The following is a 26,003-nucleotide window of genomic DNA, read 5'->3' as shown; positions in this document are numbered from 1 at the left end:
ATTATTAATTTTTGGACTTAAGATAGAATGGCATGAAAATAAAAAATAAAGAAAACGATTTTCTAGGATTAGATGGAGGCATTTGTAGAGAAGAATTATTAAACAGAAAATAATATTGAAAATTAAGATTAGTTAGGATGTGTAAGATTTTGTCTGTGCATGAGGATGCTAATATTATCTGAGAAAAAGTAGCTAGTGATATTAAGAGATAGTTGAGCCAAAAGATATCCTTGGTTGCTATCAAAGAGGTAAAAGCTCCCTATCAAATAGATAAAAAGTAGGTGGCGGGTGGACATCCAATGTGCAAGAAAAACTCTAAAAATAAGAAGTTTTGTTATACAAAATTTGGTTTTAACATTTTAAAAAATTCTGTGAGATTGGAAAACTGTTACTGAAAGATGGCTCGTAAGGATGCTAAGAAAGCAATATGGATGCAAAGGAATTGCTTTTAGCTCTTTATATATATATTAGATACTAAAGAGGGGAGTGAAAAGATATATGTATAAGTTAGCCAAACAAAGAGATTGGAGTTGTAAGATTTAGTTCAAGTGAAGTGTATTAAAGAGAAGATCAAAAATACTTTTCTAGAAGATGATATTCAACTCAAGATGAGAATGAGATATTATTGCTAACTTTTAATGATGAGATTGTGAAAATCACAAGATTGACTATAATGACCTATAGCCACACCCCTTAATGAAAATAAAGATTTCTTTTGTTATCGGCGCTAATTAGTAAAACTCTGAACGAATAAGGAGACTTTAAAGGAAAATGAAGAGGTGACAGAAGAGAAGAGCGTGTTGGACCTGATGATATTCCTAAATAGAGGTGTGGAAGGACATGCTTTAGGCAGATGAAGGAATTTCTTGGCTTACTAAACTTTTTAGTACTATTTTTTGAAGACTAAAAAGATGCCAGCATGAGTGGAGAATGAGCCGTGTTAATTCCTATTTTTTAAGAATAAAGGTGATGCCACAGATTGCGCGAATTATAGAGGTATTAAGTAAAATTGTGTTCATACTTTAAAACTGTTGGGAGCGAGTTTATGGAGCATAGGTTGCGTCGCTAGATACTAATGTTTCCGAAATCAATTTGGATTCCATGCCGGGTTAGGTCGACTATGGAAGCCATACATTTATTAAGAGATTTATGGAAGAATATAGATAAAATAAGGAGGATCTACATTGATATTTATTGATTCTAGAAAAAGCATATGTAAAGTTTCAAGGAAGTGTATGGAGAGTTCTGAAAAGAAAGGAGTCAATAATTGCTTATATTCAAATCATTAAAGATATGTAGCAGGAGCTATTACTTGTGTTCAAACACAGGTGATTGACGCAAGTATTCCTATTTTCGGTTGGTTTAATCCAAGGATCCAAGGGGGGCCCTTTTAAAAAGGGGCCAATTAATTTTTTCCTGTTTTTGTTTAGTCATGGATGTTTCCACTAGACATTTGCAAGAGATGTACCGTCTGATCGTGTATGCTTTGCTGATGATATTCTCTTGTTGAAAATAAGACTTAGAGAGGGATGTTGAAGGTAAACTTGAATTATGAGAGGGTCAACCTTAGGTTAAAGGTTTTCGCCTTGAGTAGATCTAAAAACGGGGAATTATCATGGAGTTTGTAATTTTAGTATAATAGAACCTTAGTGAGGGGATTGTGACTAATCTGGGCGATCAAAATCATTAATAGAGTACACGTTTTAGATATCTTGGATCTATTGTTCAGTAGTGATGGTGAAATAGATGGGATTTATCAACAGAATTCAAGTTGATGGTTTGTGAAAGTGGAGCGGATGCAATACGGCTTAGTTCAGTGTGATAAGACAATGTACCCTCAAACTTAAGAAAAATTCTATAGATGGTAGTGAGGCCTGCCCAATGCTTATATGGCCGAATGTTGGCCATAAAGAGTAAGGCATAATACTATAAGTTAAGTGTGCAGAGATGAGGAATGATCAGGTGATGAGTTGGCTTACCCTAGAGATAGGATACAAATGAGCATATACGTGAGAGCAAGTCTCGAGCAAGCTTCAGTATAACATAGATTAGAGAGAGTCGCCGGCTTAGATGGTTCTTAGGTCACATAAAAAACGGTGGCCTTCCGATGGACCCGGTAGTAGGCAGTAGAGGTATTAGATTGCTTATGTTAAGAAAGGTAGGGGTATTTAGACCTAAAAAGACTTTGGGTTTTAGAAAATGATTAGGATGACCCTTCTTTATTAGAATTTTAAACGAGGAATATTGACTTTTAATAGACACAATGGAGAAAAAAGGATCATGTAGCCGACCCCACGTAGTGGTAATAAAGGCTTGCATGTTGTAGTTGTTGTTGAGTGCGGATTGCAGTCTCCTCTGACAGATATTGCTATCATCTAGTGGAAGGATAAACTTTGGTTTGTGCATTAGGAAATGGATCTCTCTTTGATTGTAATTTTGGGAGTTAATGAAATCATTCCATGGGCCATTGGAACTAGCTAGGTCTTTCCATAGTGTTATTTTTGGTATTTTTTCTTGTCATTTTTTTTGTTTTCTGATCTGTATTTATTAATGGATATTGAGTGGGTTAGAAATTTAAATGTTATTTTAGCTTTTTCTTTTAACTTGCATAATGCTGGTCAAACCTGGGTTCCAATTAGCTCATTGTTTATGATCCCAATAGTGCAAGCGTTATTAGAAAACCTCAAACTGTGAACATATTGGTGATTTCAAATATTTCTCCATCCTTTGGAAAGTTTAATTCTGATATTCATGTCCTCACCGTTGTTCTAACAACTGATATCTACCGATTGAGTTGCTGGAAGTTTATTCTGCCAATGCTTACTTATGCAGCATTAGTGAGGATGGGGAAGTAACAAATCTTCTTGCATTTTGCACATCCCAGGTACCCTCTTTATGTAGACAGCGGGCTGATAATACATATTTTATTATTATTGAGAGAAGTTCAGAAGAGAAATAGGGTGGGTATGCTTGTCTAATGAGAAGATGGGAGAGAGAGAAACGAGAAAGCTTCTTACCTTTGCTTTTCTGATGGAGGTATGAGCTATTTGGTAGAATGAGTACACTATCAAAGGGGCGAAGGAGAAATGGGTCAGGACCCAAGTGAGGTGAGAGGGAGAAGGGCTACAAATCCAAAGGGATTAAAGAGAGGAAAAAGGGAAATATTCAAGCAATCATACTTTTAATTCATATAATTCTTTAAATAATCATCCACATACAAGGCCATGACGCATTTTATATAGATTAAGTTTTCTTAAACATTGCCTAAATTATTTGAGATAACAATGAAAGACACTGTGTCTTTATTATATGAAATTTAATGTGAAGCATAAAATAAATTGTAAAATATTGTTTGAGATATGGACACTTGTTTGCTTATGATATTTGAATCCAAAATTTGACAGTTGTGTGAGCCTATTGGCAATTCAGTCAGGCCAAATATACTCTTTTGAAGGATTTGAAGGTGGCGAGCATGTAGCAGTGGAAATGGAATTTCTCATGAGTCCTCTTGGAATAGCAATAGTGAGGTAGAGTGTAAACTTGTGAAAGGATATCCGGGCTTTGATTTCAAGGCTTCGCTATTCATATCATGCCAGTTTCTGACTCTAGCATAATCGGGACAAGGGTTATATGTAGTATAGCAATGGCATTAAGATGTGGTAGAAAGTTAACCTGTGTAACTAGTAATGAAGCATGCAACAATATTTGGACCGTGGAACATCTTGTACTCTCTATCTATAATAATAGTGATTGAAGGTACTCAACTCAGGCTCAACAGTATTTCCTATATTTTTGAGATCAAGATGTAATGAACAATTAGAAAGTAAGAGTAACAACCAACCACTAGGTTCTAGCAGAATCTCTTCTCAAGCTCATCACGGGCATTATTCTCCAAGCTTAATCTTAGCATTGGATCAAGTTCAACTTCAAGGCAGAATCAACTAACATTCTCATCAGCATGTATGATGGGCTAGTGGAAACTGTGGGGCTAACTGCGTGGGTCGAAATTTGGGGTTAGATTTAATTTGTGTGACTAGAGTGGTTGTTGTAGAAGTGGAAGCCAGAGATATGAAAGATTAGATGGATGGTTGGAGGGAATTGTCTTGGTTCTGAAATGTAAGAATCAAGCTTATGCATCAAAGCATTGAATTTATCTTTAGAGTCTCAGGTTTGGTTGAATATGCCCTAGATGTCAACTAAATAGGATTGAATGCAATTGTTGAAAGCATTATTTAAACATCGCCACCCGAACAAATAGTATGGAAATCTACTAAAAATTTAACATTATGTTGTTAATGTTGATGAATTGATCAACCCCATGATTTTAAGTGTGGGGAATCCAAGCACCATGTTTGTCCTTTGTCTCTTAAATTGCAGGACAGTTACTTTTCTTGTCTGTTATGTTATCATCTTTTTCAGCTATTATACCACCTTTAGTAACCTTTTTCCTTTGCTATTTTATGTAGACCTTTTGTAATCAGATGCATGGTTTCAACTTTGAGTTGCTTTTCACTATGTTGAAATTGGAACATACACTGATTTAACAAAATCATTTTCCTGAATATTTTGAACTTCTTTAAGAAGGTGTATGTTTTTTTGCAATGGGGACATCTCTTATGCTGTTGTCCAGTAAGTCTTCATCTTTAAAGGATAGAAAACCCAGTGGATGCTCAGCATAAGTTGCAAGTAACCTTATATGTGAGAGCTGCTCTGTGATGAGAAAAAATGTATGCCATCAGGAGAACTGTTTTCAAACTTCTCATGCATGCTGGCTCCTCTATGTTTTTATTTCATAGTCATTCTTGGAAGTTGCCCTGCATTCAGTTGAGCATCATGAGCTTGACCTTGCAAGCATTTAATGTTATACATTATGGCTCCACAAAAACTGTTGTAGTCTCAAAGCCCAAGTCTGAACAATTCGGAATCTTTTTCTCACACAACTGAGCCAATATTAGTTCAAGCTCGTGATCCATCTCGACTTGCCTTAAATATTAGTAAGTGCAATTGAAGAGAAAGGTTTGAAGATGCTTTGAAGGAATAGAGCAGCATGTGCATATGGATGGCTTTCCTAGGAATCAATTTTAAACAAGCTCATTGCGGGTCTACTGAGAGTTGCGATGCCTGTTGGCTTGAAAAAGCTTCTAATATAGGTCGATCTCATTTAATGAGAAGAAGCATGATCTTTTGGATAAAGAACTCTCCTTTTCTTTCATTCATCCTTGCAAGGTCCAACAACCCATTCTTGCCTCAAATGTGTTGCGAAAATTGGTTCAGATGGAAGAATTTCCCCTGTTTCAGCTTGGTCTGGTGTCATAGGCCATTGTGTCAAGCTGAAATGGGTGCCTTTCTTGCAGCTGAGCTGATCATGGAGATTGGTTATCTCTTCAAGGATAATAGGGTAGACCCTAGAAGAAGAGCAATAGGCCATTGCTAGCAATGAAGCCAAACTCTTTTTTTTTAATTTGGTACTCGGCTGGATGCATATTACATGGTGTTACAAGAAAAGGTGATCAACTTCTTGAACTGATGCTCGAGTTGGGGTGAAGGCTGATGCTGTTGCTGTTGCAATGGCTCAGATATATGAGAAAAATGGGTGGAGGGATGAGATAAATAAACTGAAAGCGGATTGTTGATGACGTGTGGTCTCAACGACTCCCAATTGCAGCAGTTTTATAATTGCTTTTTGTCCTGCCATTTGGAAATTTGGTGACTTGGATTCGTGCATCAGGTTTTGATATGGATATGCTCAGAAAAGCTAGCGAAGCAAAACGTTCTCTGGCTTGCTGCCAAATCAGTACTAGAAGCGTGAGGGTGGAAAGGTCTCTCATCTTCATAATTCTGAAACTGAGAAATTAGATTTACTGAGAAAATTTGTGTTGCTTAAAACCCAACCTCCAACTTTTACTGATTTACTAAGGACAGAAACTTTCAGGCTTGAAGCTGAGGCAAGGGAATCACTTTGTTTGTTGTCAGAAAGTTGAAGGCTCATGTTGAACTGGTTAGATCTAAAGATGGCATTCTCCATCCAACTGAGAAAATCTAAATGCAAAACTATGTGCGGGGATTCCTGGAAATGAATAGGATTAATGATTTGGCAGCATTTCTTATCCAAGTAGTAAAGAGGAGCGCCAGTCTCTGTAGAGGAACTCAGTTGTTGTTTCAGGTGATAGATGCATTGTTTCTCTGGTTTGTTGGACCAAGCACATGACCTCTTAGATGAGATGAGATTTTCTGGAGTCAAAGTAGGTTTCTTCTATTTATCTTCTCTTTTTGAAGCCTATTGCAAGGAGAATCGTCAAGCTGAGATCAGTGCACTTTTTTAAAAGATGCTCGTAAGGCTGGGATTCAGCTTGAATTCAAGCTGTTATGAGTCTTTGATACAATCTAGGGTGAATCAGAATGATTCAACTGGAGCACTCTTCTTTTTAAAGAGATGAAAGTGTCGAATATATCAAGATCTGGTAAGAATGACGTTTGAGAAGTTGGTGGAAGGCTGTTCAGGCAGGGTGAAGCTGGCCTGATGTCTAAGCTACTTGAAGAATCAAATACAACCAAAAGGTTGATTATGGTGTTCACGATTGGAATAATGTGATACATTTCTTCTGCAAGAAAAAGATGATGCATGATGCACGGAAGCTATGAACAAGATGAGGGCTTTGGGATACATCCCCAACGCCCAGACGTTTACTCATTGGTCACTGGCTATGCTGCTATAGGAGGGAAGTACGTCGAAGTTACAGATTGTGGGCGAATGAAAGTAATTGCGAGTTCCAGCCCAATGAAATTTGATCCAAGAGTTGTTGGATTCCTTCTTGTATTGTTTTGTGCGAGGTGGTTTCTTTTCTTCGGGGCCATGGAAGTCATTGAGATGATGGAGGCAGAAAAAATGTTTATTGATAAGTACAAGTATAGGTCACTTTGGCTGAGATCATAGGACATTATAACAAAAGGAAAAGCACCCAAGATCCAGATGAGGCTCAGTATAGAGGGAGAAGCAGGTTTGTGCTTCAAGAAAGGATAGGTTTGAAAATGAACGACAATGGAATGCGGACCTTCGACTTTTAATCAAGCACTTCAGTCACTATAAGCTTGGATCTCCTAATATGCCTGCTGCGTTTTAAGAGAAGGTATGAAATGGTAGTCTTAGAGAAGTATGGTTTAAAAACGCATTTTATACTTAACAAAAAATATAATTGCCTTGTCTTATGTTGCGTTCCCAACCAGCATGACGGGTTTCTTTATAGAGAAGTGCCGAGCAGTCTTTGTTTCCATCTCTCTACTGCTGAAAGCTTTGGAGAAAAAAACACAGAAAGCTTGCATAGAAGAGATTCTTCTCCTTTTTGATACAGATATAGCATATCCTGTTTGGATAGACAGTGTAATTCTTCCATCGTCCATTTCTCCTTCCTTCTTGATAGAAGTCATCTTGTTTTGCGATTATCATATTTCTTCTCAAGAATAAATTATTCTTACGGTAATGTATTGATTTGATTGTATACATCAGGGAATACTAAATTCCTTTTATACCTCTAGGTTTTTTAGTAAACTGGAGCTGCTAAGCCTTTTTAGTTATCCTCCTATCATGGATTGGAAGGAAGATGAGACTAGAGAGTCAAGAAGAGTAGGAAGTTCATTAGGAGATTATTTCTTATGCAATATGAAAAACTATTTTGGAGAAAGACTTATCTTTCTTATTCTGAACAACCCAAAGTATGTGTTCATAGAGGATGCATAAGCCAAATAGAGAGCCAAGGGGTGAGCGGCAAAAAAACACACAGCTCATCTTGGTCTGTCGTTGTGGAGCTTAGGATATCAATTAAGAGGTTTGGGTTCGAAGTCTTGTGTATGCGATGTGTGTGAGAGTCTGTCTTAATTGCCATGCCCCCCCCCCCCCCACCAACCCACAAAAAAAAAACCCAAAAAAGCAAGCGGCGGGAGCTTCCCACATTGAACAGCAGATAGGAGATATCGCAAAACTAGCCTAGAGGAAAATATAGAATGCCAATGTTAATTGCAGCTTCCCTTACGCAGATTTCCAGCATGTATTCCTGATATTGAGCACCAATTTTTCAGATTTTGAGCAGCCATGAAGCCTTCTAATTTTGTCTGAGGCAGCTGTCCACAGCCCATAATCCACATTTTACAGTAAGGCTTTATTGGCACGATCTTTTGATGCTTTCTTAAGCTGCTTTAATAAAAATCTTAAATTTTTTTACTAAAAAGTTGCTTTTAAGAAGCAGCAACAAAACCATCTCAACGGCAGCATAAATCTCTGCAGTAACTTTCCTTTAAACTGTTATTCTAAGCTACCACTGTGTTCTTCCTAGACTCGTCTTTGCTCTCTTTCTTTTTTTAACAAAAAGCTGTATTTTTGGCAACATTTTGAACGTTCTGTAACTGATTTCTCTACCTTAATAATTTCCTTCTGTTTTTGTTCTTGTAATTTTTTGTACAATGAATTGGATCTCATGTGGGTTACAAAAGCTAGAGTTTCACAAATTATGACAATTATCATCATGAGGGAAGAAGACTCATTGATATTTGATTTAGGGATTATTTGGTGTATAGTGGTTGATAAGATAATATGTTTCCACATAAATACAAATGAGTAATGATATAAAGGCCAAATGATAATTGGATAAACAATAATAAATATAGGAAAGAATAACTGATTAGTAATATTGTGAAAATTGATCAGACTGAGAACTAGAAGATGGAGAGGCTTAGGCTTCGTTTTGTATTAGAAAAGTGTTTTTAGAAAGTCATAAGAAAATTAATATTGTGGATTGGTGGAAGAAACGAAACTGCTAAAAGGAAACACCTAATCTAAGGAACAAATCAAGCTCAAAGGCTTAAAATCATGTAGTATTCATCTTTTTTTCATACTACAATAGCTATATTTATAAGATGGCAAGAACATTTTGAAAGCATGTAACAAAAACTAGTAAGATAGTCCTAAGGAAAACTTTAGCCAAGATGTTCCACATCATACTCACCTAGCGTCAAATGAGCTCGAGATGGAGTGATCGACAAGTCGAGGCGCATCATGGGGAGGAGGTTGATATAGCAATCTTCTTGTCAATGATTTTTTGTGTCTTTCGATGGCAAAGGTCCGCAAGCATTGAGGTGAAGTCCTTTCGATAATTGCTCAAGTACTATGAACAAGCTTAGCAAAGGCAGGTTTTGAAGATTCCGTCAAGGACTTGAACGTGAACGACCTTTTAAATGTTGGGCAAAAATTGTCACTAACAAAGAATCGTTTCCCATGAAACCGTGCTTAAATTGTTGGTGGGCTTGAAAATTTGCGTATGCGTAGAAGATGATATAGTTATAAGTCATAGCTTTGTAACAAAGATTCAAAGCACACAAAATATAAAGAGAAGGGTGCGAGTCATAAAGACAATATTTTACGTGGAAGTTAGGTGCTCCCTAGTTAAATTGATTTTCACTAGTCTCTTTGCCCGAGGGAAGGCATTGACTCAATGTATTATAATAGAGACATTACAACGGTCGTGTTAGTTTGAAGAATATAGTTAATATGAAGTTGTTCTTCAACCAGATTGCAGGCCTGTTCATTCACCATAATGGCCATAGTCAGGTGATGGTGGTGGAGGAAGTATAGTCAGCGAGTTATAGATGATCAGACGGACTGTATTCGATGGAAGATGGTTGGTACGAAGGGACCTAAGACGATAGGCTGGCGGAGGTTGCAAGGGACCATAGCTAACAGGCGATGTTGGTGGAGCGCGGAGGTTTGGAGAGGATCGTATCGGCCGAGTGATGGAGGTCAATGGTACCATTTGTGGTGCATGAACGATAGGTGGTTTGAGGGACCGTATCGGCAGCGACGGTGGTCTAAGGGATCATTAGTTCTGTTAGGTTGACAGAGGTCGGTGTTTCCGGGCGATGGTCCGATGATTGGTTGAGCCCAAAAGTCCAATGGCGTATTCGACAGCCAATAAAGTGCCAATGACGGTTGCGGCGAACATGGGGATAGATCCGGCGATGGTCTGGTGACGTTGGGATTGAAGCTTGCGTGTGGTGGCGGCTGGCTATAGTCCGACGATGCGCCAAGTGGAGCGTCCGAGTGGGAAGTCTGGCAATGGTCGGTGCCGGTGCAGTGTTCGATGTACGGGGTGGTAGGTTCGCCACGGTGGTGCAGAGTTCTTGAAGTCTCAAACTGCTCCTGTTAATCTGTAGCTAAAGGTCCCCCTTATATATAGAGTTGTGGTCTATTTAAAGATTTTTTTTGAGTGGACATGCCTCATAGAATATATGGGATGATCTGAGGCAGATTTGGAGTGCTCTATCGAAAGGCCGCATTGTCCTTCCCATTCATTAAGCGGCATTTCTCAAGTGTAAGTGCCTTAATGATGTTGGAATTCATTGATCTTAGGCCCGTTGGATTCGTCCGCTTGAGTTGCCGATTTCGATATAAAACATGTCATATTTGAATATCATTTGGTTCATTCTGACTTTATTCTTTTAAACCTACATATTAAATGCAGGCCTTCGATTTCGGACACTTCTGGGCTCAGATTGGACCCGATTGTGGTGTCGTTGGGGTTGTCTCTTCGAGACGTCATTTTGCTATAAGATTGTTGAAATTATGAGTTCATATGATTCCAGATTTAATTTGGAAGTTTTCAATTAATATGCTTTGAGATTCGTGTATGACCAAGGACGATTTTTAGTGACCATTAATGAACATTATAAGGCCACTATTAAGTTATTTATTACTTTGATAAAGTATGCTCCCCAAATTTTATTTTCAAGAACTTTTTTAATGATTCAAAAATTTTAATTTTAGTAAATTAGACTATAAATGCGATGAAATAGAAAACTGGATCAAAACTATCTTAGTAAATTTTGATGTGGACACAAATTACATCTATTAATAACACATTGTTCTTAGTAAATTATTAAAAATTGAGACGTCCAACAATTCTATTCAAATAATACCGGAGTCAAAATATATTCTTAACATCCTTATCATATGTGCTACTCTATATTTTAGTTTTGTTGGTGACGGCTTTTTTATTGTTTCTTAAAACGGAGTCTCTTAGTTAAAAATATTAATTTTTGCATAAACCTTCCGTATTAAAGAAAAGTAATAAAAAGCCGTCCCCCAAATAGGGCCTTACCTTACGATTTTGCATTGTCGCATGGCTTTCTTGCTGCTCTAAAATAAGCTTCTTTTATATAAAATCATATTTCCATTATTCTTCCTTAGATTTATACATGTTCTTTAACGGCGACTTTAAAATAACACACCACATCTATAGTGCACCCAAATCATGCTCTTAGGCTTTCATTTCGAGCGGGCCTTTCTTATTTGCTTTCTTAAAGCGCTTTAATATTTTATATTTAGAAAGTTCGTTTAAAAAGTAGGAAAAACAAGCCGTCCCAAACGATACCTATATGTATTAAATTATATATCATATAAGGTCTTTTCATGAATGAAATATGCTTTGTTGTGTGGAATATTTATGTGATCAGTAAAATAATAAAAAAGCACATATATACTTTATTTTTTATCAAAATATCTTATTTGTGACCTTTCATAAAATTTTTTTATTTGGAATGCTTTTAGGAAAATAAGGTTGTTTAAGCCTAATTAATTAGTATTGCTACACGGATTAAAATCAATTCATTCATATCTAAGCAAAATAACATGTGTAATTACTAAGCAAAATAACTGTAAATATCTTGTACTTTAATTCATTTCATATATTTTCGAACATACAGCTCATTTTTAAAATTAATATGATGGATATATGATAATATTTTCCACGCCTAAAAAATAATCAATAATTACATTTTTTTTACATTAATTTAATATCGTTGTTAAATTATATATATATTTTAATTATTTAATTTAACATTGACAAACGGATATCATTTTACACTTAACTAATTAACTTAGATTAATTTTCTTAAAATTTTACATTATAAGACTTGTTAGGTTTATTGCAGTAGAATTTAATATCTTTAAAAAACTAATAATATATTTAAATTATAAATATTTTAAGATATAAACTAACATTTAACATTAAATAAAAATGGGACACTCAAATTAATTTATTTTTATAAATAAAAATTTCTTTATCTTATTTTTTCATGAGAAATCCATGTATCAATTAGAGCTGACAATTTATGATCTCCCAGCTTCCCGCCTCCCTTATTGAATTTTCTCCCAAAATCTGTCCCACTCATCTTTGGGAAGATTTTTGAAGAGAAAACCTGGAGCTGGCCGTGACCTGCAAAGGCTTTTCTCCTTGCCCGAGAAAGCTCCCCAAGTCAAGAGTTTGAGTTGGAAATTATTCACAGTTTTCTCTCCACCTTGGAGATTCTACAAGAGGAGTTGGGGCTTGTGCCCAAGAAGTTGATCGTGGATTGTGGCTGTCCAAGTCATCCAAGAATGCTGTCAAGCACCACCTACTTCCGATCCAACCAACAAAAAAAAAAATACCACCATAACGTTGTATTACTCCATTCCTTGGTGAAGCTCTTTCCCTAACGCTCTTAGCTTCCTAGTTTACTTTTCGTTTATGGTTATTAATAGATTCATGAAGATCATGTCAATTATTCGCCGCTAGAACCTAGTAATAGGGAGAGTTGTGTGAGGGATCTTCTTATAGCAACTAATCTTATTGTTAGTATTGGAATTTCTCGTTGAAACCACTCATGTATGCAAAGTAAGATGTAGTTGAATATTTAATGATCTCAACCTCTCGCATGTGTTTAGAACTAAGCTATTTTATCACTTTAATATTTAACTTATCGTTCAATTCCGCATATTATTATTGCCTCTAAATCTAAACGTGCAAATTTCTTTAAGCAAATCACCTTCGCATGGATCTGGTTTCACATCAGACATAATGGTAAATCTTACCTTATTGTTGGAGATCTAGATTGACTAATCAGGATGCTGTTATGCTTATAACTTTTTTATAGGACGAGTTATACACTTGTCCATGATGACTTTATTTCTTCTGCGGAATAATTGATCTAAGTCCCTCATGCTGCACGCCCAGAAATAATGGCTTTAACATTGCAGCCATTTGTTTATTGGTGGATGAGAAGACCTGCAATTTCTATTTTTATATAGAATTTAAGCTTTCTCCAGGTTATTTCTGTAGGCATTTCAGTCTTTTTTTAGCTATCAAACTGTTTGAATGCTCTCTTCCTAATAACATTCATTCTTGGATAGATACCTACCATGTCAGAGCCAATATTATGAAATAATAGCTCTTCAAATTTCCACACCCCCAGCATGAAGTATATTTCCAACGAGGTAGTTATTTGCATCCGTGTTATTGTTTCTTGTAACTTGATTGTGCATAACTAGATTTTGAATTACATTCTTCAAACAATATATCCATTGTGATCGTATTTGATTTATGCTACTTGAAAAACACTTTTGCCTTGTCTTAATTTGATAAAATTTGAATGTCCAGCCTAAAAAAAGAATTTTTGTAGTTTCCGGGTTGAGTCCCTCTGACAGATATTTGCTATCATCTAGTGGAAGGATAAACTTTGGTTTGTTGCATTAGGAAATGGATCTCTGCTTTGATTGTAATTTTGGGAGTTAATGAAATCATTCCATGGGCCATTGGAACTAGCTAGGTCTTTCAATGTGTTTATTTTTGGTATTTTTTCTTGTCATTTTTTTTTGTTTTCTGATCTGTATTTATTAATGGATATTGAGTGGGTAGAAATTTAAATGTTATTTTAGCTTTTTCTTGTTTAACTTGCATATGCTGGTCAAACCTGGGTTCCTATATAGCTCATTGTCTTATGATCCCAATAGTGCAAGCGTTATTAGAATACCTCTAAACTGTGAACATATTGGTGATTTCAAAATATTTCTCCATCCTTTGAGAAAGTTTAATTCTGATATTCATGTCCTCCACCGTTGTTCTAACAACTGATATCTACCGATTGAGTTGCTGGAAGTTTATTCTGCCAATCCTTACTTATGCAGCATTAGTGAGGATGGGAAGTAACAAATCTTCTTGCATTTTGCACATCCCAGGTACCCTCTTTATGTAGACAGCGGGCTGCATAATAAATTTTTTCATTATTGACCGAGAAGTTACAGAAAGAAAATAGGGTGGGTATGCTTGTCTAGATGAGAAGATGGGGAGGAGAGAGAAACCGAGAAACTTCTTACCTTTGCTTTTCTTGATGGAGGTATGAGCTATTTGGTAGAATGAGTACACTATCAAAGGGGGCGAAGGAGAAATGGGTCAGGACCCAAGTGAGGTGAGAGGGAGAAGGGCTACAAATCCAAAGGGAGATTAAAGAGAGGAAAAGGGAAATATTCAAGCAATCATACTTTTAATTCAATAATCTTTTAAATTATATTCCACATACAAGGCCATGACGCATTTTATATAGATTAAGTGTTCTTAAACCATGCCTAAATTATTTGAGAGTAACAATGAAAGACATACTGTGTCTTTATTATATGAAATTAATGTGAAGCATAAAATAAATATGCTTAAAATTATTTTTGAGATATGGACACTTGTTTTGCTTATGATAATTTGATCCAAAATTTGGCAGGTGTGTGAGCCTATGGAAATTCAGTCAGGCCAAAATATACTCTCTTTTGAAGAGTTTGAAGGTGGCGAGCATGTTAGCAGTGGAAATGGAGATTTCTCATGAGTCTCTTGAATAGCAATAGTAGAGGTAGAGTGTAAACTTGTGAAAGGATATCCGGGCTTTGATTTCAGGCTTCGCTATTCATCATGCCAGTATCTGACTAGCAATCGGGACAAGGGTTATATGGTAGTATAGCAATGGCATTAGATGTGGTAGAAAGTTAACCTGTGTAACTAGTAATGAAGCATGCAACAATATTTTGGACCGTTGAACATCTTGTATCTCTATCTATAATAATAGTGATTGAAGGTACTTCAAACTCAGGCTCAACAGTATCCTATATTTTGAGATCAAGATGTAATAGAACAATTAGAAAGTAAGAGTAACAACCAACCACTAGGTTCTAGCATGATCTCTTGCTCAAGCTCATGCACGGGCATTATCTCCAAGCTTAATCTTAGGCATTGGATCAAGTTCAACTTCAAGGTCAGAATCAACTAAACATTCTCATCAGCATGTATGATGGGCTAGTGGAAACTAGTGGGGCTAACTGGGTGGGTCGAACATTTGGGGGTTAGATATAATTTGTGTGACTAGAGTGGGTTGTTGTAGAAGTGGAAGCCAGAGATATGAAAGATTAGATGGATGGTTGGAGAGGAATGTCTTGGTTCTGAAATGTAAGAATCAAGCTTATGCATCAAAGCATTGAATTTATCTTTAAGAGTCTCAGGTTGGTTTGAATATGCCCTAGATGTCAACTAAATAGGATTGAAATGCAATTTGTGAAAGCATTATTTAAACATGCCACCGAACAAAATAGTATGAAATCTACTAAAAATTTAACATTATGTTGTTAATGTTGATGAATTGATCAACCCCATGATTTTAACGGTGGGGAATCCAAGCACCAATGTTTGTTCCTTTGTCTCTTAAATTTGCAGGACAGTTTACTTTTCTTGTCTGTTATGTTATCATCTTTTTCATGCTATTATACCACCTTTAGTAACCTTTTTCCTTTGATTTTTATGTAGACTCTTTTGTAATCAGCTGCATGGTTTCAACTTTGAGTTGCTTTTCACTATGTTTGAAATTGGAACATACCACTGATTTAACAAAATCATTTTCCTTGAATAGTTTTGAACTTCTTTAAGAAGGTGTATGTTTTTGTTGCAATGGGGACATCCTTATGCTGTTCGCAGTAAGTCTTCATCTTTTAAAGGATAGAAAACCCATGGAGGCTCAGCATAAGTTGCAAGTAACCTAATATGTAGAGCTGCTCTGTGATGAGAAAAAATGTATGCCATCAGGAGAACTGTTTTTCAAACTTCTCCATGCATGCTGGCTCCTCTATGTTTTTTATTTCATAGTCATTCTTGGAAGTTGCCCTGCATTCAGTTGGAGCATATGAAGCTTGAACCTTGCAAGCATTTAATGTTATTACATTATGGCTCCACAAAAACTGTTGTAGTCTCAAAGCCCAAGTCTGAACAATTCGGAATCTTTTTCTCAACTACAACTGAGCCAATATTAGTTCAAGCTCGTGATCCATCTCGACTTGCCTTAAATATAGTAAGTGCAATTGAAGAAGAAAGGTTTGAAGATGCTTTGAAGGAATATGAGCAGCATGTGCATATGGATGGCTTTCCTAGGAAATCAATTTTAAACAAGCTCATTGCGGGTCTTACTGAGAGTTGCGATGCCTGTTGGCTTGAAAAAGCTTCTAATATAGTCGATCTCATCTTTAATGAGAAGAAGCATGATCTTTTGGATAAAGAACCTCTCCTTTTTCTTTCATTCATCCTTGCAAGGTGCCAACAACCCATTCTTGCCTCAAATGTGTTGCGAAAATTGGTTCAGATGGAAGAATTTCCCCCTGTTTCAGCTTGGTCTGGTGTCATAGGCCATTTGTGTCAAGCTGAAAATGGTGCCTTTCTTGCAGCTGAGCTTATCATGGAGATTGGTTATCTCTTCAAGGATAATAGGGTAGACCCTAGGAAGAAGAGCAATAGGCCATTGCTAGCAATGAAGCCAAACTCTTTTGTTTTTAATTTGGTACTGGCTGGATGCATATTACATGGTGTTACAAGAAAAGGTGATCAACTTCTTGAACTAATGCCTCGAGTTGGGGTGAAGGCTGATGCTGGTTTGCTGATTGCAATGGCTCAGATATATGAGAAAAATGGGTGGAGGGATGAGATAAATAAACTGAAGCGGTATGTTGATGAGATGTGTGGTCTCAACGACTCCCAATTGCAGCAGTTTTATAATTGCTTATTGTCCTGCCATTTGAAATTTGGTGACTTGGATTCTGCATCAGGTTTGATATTGGATATGCTCAGAAAAGCTAGCGAAGCAAAACGTTCTCTGGCTGCTGCCAAATCAGTACTAGAAGCTGTTGAGGGTGGAAAGGTCTCTCATCTTCATAATTCTGAAACTGAGAAATTAGAGTTTACTGAGAAATTTGTGTTGCTTAAAACCCAACCTCCAACTTTTACTGAGTTTACTAAGGACAGAAACTTTTCAAGGCTTGAAGCTGAGGCAAGGGAATCACTTTGTTTGTTGTCAGAAAAGTTGAAGGCTCATGTTGAACTGGTTAGATCTAAAGATGGCATTCTCCATCCAACTGAGAAAATCTATGCAAAACTTGTGCGGGGATTCCTGGAAATGAATAGGATTAATGATTTGGCAGCATTTCTTATCAAAGCTAGTAAAGAGGAAGCGCCAGTCTCTGTAGAGAACTCAGTTGTTGTTCAGGTGATAGATGCATGTGTTTCTCTGGGTTTGTTGGACCAAGCACATGACCTCTTAGATGAGATGAGATTTTCTGGAGTCAAAGTAGGTTCTTCTATTTATTCTTCTCTTTTGAAGGCCTATTGCAAGGAGAATCGTCAAGCTGAGATCAGTGCACTTTTAAAAGATGCTCGTAAGGCTGGGATTCAGCTTGATTCAAGCTGTTATGAGTCTTTGATACAATCTAGGGTGAATCAGAATGATTCAACTGGAGCACTTCTTCTTTTTAAAGAGATGAAAGTGTCGAATATATCAAGATCTGGTAAGAATGAGTTTGAGAAGTTGGTGGAAGGCTGTTCAGGGAGCGGTGAAGCTGGCCTGATGTCTAAGCTACTTGAAGAAATCAAATACAACCAAAAGGTTGATTATGGTGTTCACGATTGGAATAATGTGATACATTTCTTCTGCAAGAAAAAGATGATGCATGATGCACAGAAAGCTATGAACAAGATGAGGGCTTTGGGATACATCCCCAACGCCCAGACGTTTCACTCATTGGTCACTGGCTATGCTGCTATAGGAGGGAAGTACGTCGAAGTTACAGATTTGTGGGGCGAAATGAAAGTAATTGCAAGTTCCAGCCCAATGAAATTTGATCAAGAGTTGTTGGATTCCTTCTTGTATTGTTTTGTGCGAGGTGGTTTCTTTCTTCGGGCCATGGAAGTCATTGAGATGATGGAGGCAGAAAAAATGTTTATTGATAAGTACAAGTATAGGTCACTTTGGCTGAAGTATCATAGGACATTATACAAAGGAAAAGCACCCAAGATCCAGACTGAGGCTCAGTATAAGAGGAGAGAAGCAGGTTTGTGCTTCAAGAAATGGATAGGTTTGACATGAACGACAATGGAATGCTGGACCTTCGACTTTAATCAAGCACTTCAGTCACTATTAAGCCTTGGATCTCCATAATATGCCTGCTGCGTTTTAAGAGAGGTATGAAATGGTAGCTTAGAGAAGTATGGTTTAAAACGCATTTATCTTAACAAAAAATATATATTGCCTTGTCTTATGTTGCGTTCCCAACCAGCATGACGGGTTTCTTAATAGAGAAGTGCCGAGCAGCTCTTTGTTTCCATCTCTCTACTTGCTGAAGCTTTGGAGAAAAAACACAGAAAGCTTGCATAGAAGAGATGTCTTCTCCCTTTTTGATACAAGATATAGGCATATCCTGTTTGGATAGACAGTGTAATTCTTCCATCGTCCATTTCCCCATCCTTCATTTGATGGAAGTCCATCTTGTTTTAGGATATTCATATTTCTCTCAAGAATAAATTATTCTACGGTAGATGTATTGATTTGATTGCTATACATCAGGGAATACTAAATTCCTTTTATACCTCTGGTTTTTAGTAAACTGGAGCTGCTAAGCTTTTTTAGTTATCCTCCTATCATGGATTGGAAGGAAGATGGAGGACTAGAGAGTCAAGAAGAGTAGGAAGTTCATAGGAGATTATTCTTATGCAATATTGAAAAACTATTTGGAGAAAGACTTATTTTCTTATTCTGAACAACCCAAAGTATGTTGTTCATAGAGGATGCATAAGCCAAATAGAGAGCCAAGGGGTGAGCGCAAAAAAACACACAGCTCATCTTGATCTGTCGGTTGGGAGCTTAGGATATCAATTAAGAGGTCTTGGGTTCGAGTCTTGTGTATGCGATGTGTGTGAGAGTCTGTCTTAATTGGCCTAAATGCCCCCCTCCCCCCAGCCCACACCCACAAAAAAAAAAAACCCAAAAAAGCCAAGCGGCGGGAGCTTCCCCACATGAACAGCAGGATAGGAGATATCCGCAAACTAGCCTGAGGAAAAATATAGAATGCCAATGTGAATTGCAGCTTCCCTTACGCAGATTTCCAGCATGTATTCCTGATATTGAGCACCAATTTTTCAGATTTTGAGCAGCCATGAAGCCTTCTAATTTTGTCTGAGGCAGCTGTCCACAGCCCATAATTCCACATTTACAGTAAGGCTTTATTTGGCACGATCTTTTTGATGCTTCTTAAAGCTGCTTTTAATATAAAAATCTTAAATTTTTTTACTAAAAAGTTGCTTTAAGAAGCAGCAACAAAACCATCTCAAACGGAGCATAAATCTCTGCAGTAAACTTTTCCTTTAAACTGTTATTTCTAAGCTACCACTGTGTTCTTCCTAGACTCGTCTTTGCTCTCTTTCTTTTTTTAACAAAAAGCTGTTATTTTGGCAACATTTTGAACGTTCTGAACTGATTTCTCTACCTTAAATAATTTACTTCTGTTTTTGTTCTTGTAATTTATTTGTACAATGAATTGGATCTCATGTGGGTTACAAAAGCTAGAGTTCACAAATTATGACAATTATCTCATGAGGGGAAGAAGACTCATTGATATTTGATTTAGGGATTATTTGGTGTATAGTGGTTGATAAGATAATATGTTTCCACATAAACTACAAATGAGTAATGATATAAAGGCCAAATGATAATTGGAAAACAATAATAAATTATGGAAAGAATAACTGATTAGTAATATTGTGAAAATTGGATCAGACTGAGAACTAGAAGATGGAGAGGCTTAGGCTTCGTTTTGTATTAGAAAGTTGTTTTAGAAAGTCATAAGAAAATTGATATTGTGGATTGGTGGAAGAAACAAAACTGCTAAAAGGAACACCTAATCTAAGGAACAAATCAAGCTCAAAGGCTTAAAATCATGTAGTATTCATCTTTTTTCATACTACAATAGCTATATTTATAAGATGGCAAGAACATTTTTGAAAGCATGTAACAAACTATGTAAGATAGTCCTAAGGAAAACTTTAGCCAAGATGTTCCATATCATACTCACCTAGCGTCAAATGAGCTCGAGATGGGAGTGATCGACAAAGTCGAGGCGCATCATGGGAGGGAGGTTGATATAGCAATCTTCTTGGGTCAATGATTTTGTGTCTTCGATGCAAGTCCGCAAGCATTGAGGTAGAGTCCTTTCGATAATTGCTCAAGTACTATGCAACAAGCTTAGCAAAGGCAGGTTTAGAAGATTCCGTCAAGGACTTTGACGTGAACGACCTTTTAATGTTGGAGCAAAAATTGTCACTTAACAAAGAATCGTTTCCCATGAACCGTGCTAAATTGTTGTAGATTAGAAAATTTGTGATGGTAGAGAGATATAGAGTATAGAGTCATAGCTTTGTACAAAGATCAAGCACACAAACATATAAAGAGAAAGGTGTGAGTCATAAGAGACCAATCTTTTTACATGGAAAGTAGGGCCTCGCCTAGTTAAAATGATTTCACTAGTCTTTTGTGAGGGGAAGGCATTGACTCAATGTATTATATAGAGCACATTACAAGGTGGTAGTTTGAAGAATATAGTAATATGAGAGTTGTTCTCAAAAGAGTGCAGGCCTGTTCATTCAGCCATAATGGCCATAGTCAGGTGATGGTGGTTGGAGGAATTGTAGTCAGCGAGTGATAATGATCAGACGGACTGTATTCGATGGAAGATGGTGGTACGAGGGACCTAGACGATAGGTGGCGGAGGTTGCAAGACCATAGCTAACAGGCGATGTTGGTGGGTGCGGAGGTTGGAGAGATCGTAGTCGGCCGGTGATTGGAGGTCAGAGGTACCGTGGTCGATGAACGATAGTGGTTTGAGGGACCGTATTCGGCAAGCGACGGTGGTCTAAGGGATCATAGTCTGTAGGTGACAGAGGTCGGTGTCCGGGCGATGGTTCGATGATGGTTGAGCAAAAGTCCAATGGCGTTCGACAGCCAAGTGAAAGTCCAATGACGGTTGGCGAACATGGGATAGTCCGGCGATGGTCTGGTGACGGTTGGGTTGAATCTTGCGGTGGTTGGCGGCTGGGCTATAGTCCGACGATGGCCAAGTGGAGCGGCCGAGTGGAAGTCTGGCAATGGTCGGTGACCGGGAGGTGGTTCGATGACGGTGGGTGGAGGTTCGCCAGCGGTGGTGCAAGAGTTCTTGAAGTCTCAAAACTCTCTCTAATCTGTAGCTAAAGGTCCCCCTTAATATATAGAGTGTGGGTCTATTTAAAGATTTTTTTTTGAGTGATATGCCTCATAAATATGGGATGATCTGAGGCAGATTTGGAGTGCTCTATCGAAAGGCCCGCATTGATCCTCCCATTCATAGGGCATTTCTCAAGTGTTTAAGTGCCTTAATGATGTTGGAATTCATTGATCTTAGGCCCGTTGGATTCGTCTCGCTGAGTTGCTCGATTCGACTATAAACATGTCATATTTGAATATCATTTGGTCATCTGATTTATGCTTTAAACCTACCAATTAAACTTCAGGCCCTCGATTTGGACACTTTTGGGCTCAGATTGGACCGATTGTGGTGTCGTTGGGTTCGTCTCTTCGAGACGTTCAGTTTGACTATAAGATTGTTGAAATTAGAGTTCATATGATTCCAGATTTAATTTTGGAAGTTTTCAACTTAAATATGCTTTGAGATTCGTGTATGATCAAGACGATTTTTAGTGACTCATTAATGAACATTATAAGGCCACTATTAAGCTTATTTATACTTTGATAAAGATGCTCAAAATTTTATTTTCAAAGGAACTTTTTTAATGATTCAAATTTTAATTTTTGTAAATAAACATATAAATGCGATGAAATAGAAAACTGGATCAAACTATCTTTAGGTAAATTTTGACGTGAGAACAAATTACATGCATATAAAATTGTTAGTAAATTATTAAAAATCGAGACGTCCAATTTCTATTCAAATAATATGAGTCAAATATATCCTAAAATCCATTATCTATATGTGCTATTATATTTAGGCTTCGTTTGGGACGACTTTTTTATTGTTTCTTAAAATGAAATTTTAGTACAAAAATGTTAATTTTTGCATTAGAACTTCGTTTTATCAAGTAATAAAAAGCCGTCCCAAATAGGAACTTACCTTAGATTTTGCTTGGGATGATTTTCTTGCTGCTTAAAACAGCTTTTTAATATAAAATTTATTTATTAGTTCTCTTAGATTTATACATCTTTTACGATGACTTTCTTACTGCTTAAAACAACTTTTTGATACAAAAAATTTAATTTTTGCACTAAAAAGTTGTTTTAAAAAACAATAAAAAAATCATCCCAAATCATGCCTTAGGCTTCATTTCGGGCGGCTTTCTTACTGCTTATTAAAGCGGCTTTTTAATATTTATATTAGAAAGTCGTTTAAAAAGTAGGAAAAAAGCCGTCCCAAACGAAACCTTAATGTATTAAATTATATATCATATAAGGGCTTTTCATGAATGAAATATGCTTTGTTGTGTGGAATATTTATGTGATCATAAAATAATAAAAAGCCATATATACTTTTTTTTATCAATAAATATCTTTTTGTGACCTTCATAAATTTTTTTTTTATTTGAATGCTTTTAGGAAAATAGGTTGTTAAGCCTATTAATTATGTATTGGCTACAACGATTAAAATCAATTCATTCATATCTAAGCAAAATAACTGTAATATCTGTACTTTAATTCATTCATATATTTTCGAACATACAGCTCATTTAACAACATAATATGATGGTATCTAAGATAAATATTTTCACCCTAAAAATAATCAATAATAGAATCAATAATACATTTTTTTACAATAATTTTAATATCTTTGTTAATTATTATATATTTTAATTTTTTAATTTAACATTGACAAACGGATATCTATATTACATTAACTTTATTAATCTTTTAAGATAATTTCTTAAAATTTTACATTATAAGACTTGTTGGTATTGCAGTTAGAATTTATATTTTAAAAAAACTAAATCACATATTTAAATTATAAATAATTATAGATAAACTAACATTTAACATTAAATAAAAATGACACTCAAATTAATTTATTTTTTAAAATAAAATTTTCTTATCTTATATTTTCATGAGAAATACATTATCAAATTAGGTGAGGCAATTTTGATTATATTGGATTAATTCTTTTCCTTTGAAAACTATAAATTTGATTTAAAAAATAAAAATATATAAAAATAATAATAGTGCGTTCAACGAGGGATTTGCTACCTTACTTTTAATTTTTTTTTAAATTTTTTTATTTTATTTTTAAATATTGATTGGATGCTGACTAGGCAAGGAAGCCGCGCGTTGAACAAACGGCTATACCTATTTTATTTTTTTAAAAATGTTCTTAATTGTATAATTAATTATTAATAATACTTATTTTAAAATTTTGACCTTTTTTGATCATTTATGTCAATTAAATCAAATTTAATTTAATTTTAAACATAAGCTGTTTTTAAAATTTTTGCAGGTATTTGGTCAAATGAGGGAGCTAATGAAAGCTACATGTAGTTGGGCCCACCTCTGGGAAAGATTACTTCTTAGTGGAGCCCACAACCATGATCTTTAGATTCTTTACTAGCCGTTATGAGGATAGGGAGATTATGATTTATGTTGACCAAAAATAAGGTCCAAGTCGATCGGGCCCATTCATTTATTATAGAAAACTTTTAAAATATATTTGAATAGGCTATGCCCTCAATTTACCAAAAAATAATAATAAATGGAAAAAATGTATTTTACTATTTTGATATAAATAACTAAAATTATATTTATTTAAAATAAAATTGAAAAATTTTAGGGTTTATTTTGTTTAGTATTTTATTATTATTATTTTAATTTAAAAATAATAAATTGATTTATCAAATATTATACTTAAGGTTTTAGAAATAATCAACATTATTTTTTAATATTTTACTTTGGGGCCACTAGGATTATTTTTTACTTTTGTTTTATAATTTTCTCTATTTTTATAAAAATGTGGGTGATGTGTGTGATATCATCATGTGGAAATTTCAGGGGCGGCCTCTCACCGTTTCTATTTTTTTATTTTTAAATAATTATTATAAAGTTTATTCGATGTGATGGTTATGGGATTATTATTAATATATTAAAATATCAAGGGATGACAATGATATCGTATTGTTATGTAGAAATTATTTTGGGTTATATGATGCGGGATCTTTCTTTAAAAAAAAAAAAAATCTTATTAAAAATAAATATTTGTTTGCCATTTATGACATTATGAGAATGATTATTTTTCTCTTATTGTTTAATTTTGGAAGATAGCTAGCTTAGAAGAATTCTATTGCATTTAGGGTCGTTGGACGTGTTTAGGTTTGATATATCATAAAAAATTTATCTTGATATCTCGAGACAAAATCAAGTTAAAAGCTTACCAAATTAAATTAAGAGTCATATGAACTCTGATATCAGGAAACTTACAATTAAACTGAACATCTTGAAAAGACGAACCCAACGACACCAAATTCAACTCAATCCGAGCCCAAATGTGACCAAATCGAAGACCCGGAGAGCATTTGGAATGTTCATGTTAGGATCTTGGAAGATGTTCTTGAGAGAAAGAGAGGGAGGGAGAGAGAGAGACAGCAATTGGGGAGGAAAATACCTCAAGCTTCATTAATTTTCCCCAACTCTTACATCAACCCAAGGCCTCTATTTATAGAGCATTACCAAGGTGTGATAACATGCATGATCAAAGAATTTATGAATGTGACATGCTTATAGTCAAATCGAGCGGCTCGACGAGACGAATCCAATGAGCCCAATATCGTCAAATTTGGATATAATTATGACATTTAAATGTCCAGTAGACAATCAAAGATTAAGGGGATCAATATCGGCCGTCCATTCAAATCACTCATAACTTATCATTGATATTTCTCCTATTTACTTGCCATGTCATTCTCAAAAAATTATGAATAAACCTCTCATTTCACATGAAAATGGGAGGGAAGCAAGCAAGAAAAGGGAGAGAACGAAGAGAGAGAAATTAGAGCTATCATCATCGAACTATTGTCAGGTTTCTACCCTGGCCACCGACTGATGCCGTGTGAAACCCCTTAAGTAAAATAAGATAAACTCTTAAACATTGAGGCGATTTTTGGTGTAATTTTGGAATTTTATTTAAGAAACTCCACAATTAAGCGTGCTCATTCCAAATCAATTTTAGGATGAGTAATCTGCTAGGAAGTTACACGAACAGGATAAAACTATGAGGCTTTTAGGTCAAAACAGATAATATCTTGATATTTAAGAGTTTGGACTATTATAATTATTCACTAAAATAATGAAGGCATTATGCAGACAAAAGTACCAACAAAAGCTTTAACTTCGAAATAAATTTAATTTTGCTTCGAATTATTTTTTAAAAGTTTTGCTTTACGAAGTATCTCAAATTTATGTAGCTATATTTTTCCTTTGAATTAGTTTTGCTAACATAATATATATGACACTACTAAAAATATGAACTGAAATAGTTTCTCAATTATTGTTAATGGTTAAAAGTTGCAATTGAATTTTGAAATGAATGAGAGTTTCTCAAAGCACCACGACTCCTGGTAATAATAATGGCGGCAATATTGCATTTGATCGAGTTGTCAGACTTGAGAAGGTGGTGCAAATACTTCAAAGTGACGTGAAATAATTTATGCAAAATTACCGAGGACAACATTCACCGCATGAAGCTCGACTATAATATGTAAAACTAAAAATTAGATATTTTCATTTGTAGATTTATTTATCATCTTCATTTTTGACTTCTATATTATTAATAG

The 26,003-nt window shown here is 35.6% G+C and overlaps 1 protein-coding gene across 5 annotated transcripts in view; it reads left to right on the top strand.

Moving 5' to 3' along the window:
• The window catches only part of LOC110099004 (pentatricopeptide repeat-containing protein At1g03100, mitochondrial), a 27,241-nt gene extending 7,634 nt beyond the window's left edge, over nt 1-19,607 (top strand). Inside the window, exons 2-4 of one of the 5 annotated variants that reach the window (XM_020825995.2) lie at nt 13,061-13,129; nt 13,214-13,297; nt 15,642-19,607. In XM_020825995.2, the coding sequence (XP_020681654.1) occupies nt 15,904-18,240 (2,337 nt within the window). In that variant the 5' untranslated portion in view covers nt 13,061-13,129; nt 13,214-13,297; nt 15,642-15,903 and the 3' untranslated portion in view covers nt 18,241-19,607. Of the gene's footprint in view, nt 1-13,037; nt 13,130-13,213; nt 13,298-15,641 lie in introns of all 5 variants that reach the window. The other 4 variants (XM_028692395.1, XR_002303407.2, XM_020825996.2 and 1 more) reach the window with 4 other exon arrangements.
• Nucleotides 19,608-26,003: the final 6,396 nt, after the last annotated feature.

Source organism: Dendrobium catenatum, unplaced genomic scaffold (genome assembly GCF_001605985.2).
Source record: "Dendrobium catenatum unplaced genomic scaffold, ASM160598v2 fragScaff_scaffold_156, whole genome shotgun sequence".
NCBI classification, from domain to species: Eukaryota; Viridiplantae; Streptophyta; class Magnoliopsida; order Asparagales; family Orchidaceae; genus Dendrobium; species Dendrobium catenatum.
Note: the sequence above shows the minus strand (reverse complement) of the source record. Positions and strands in the feature narration are given on the sequence as shown.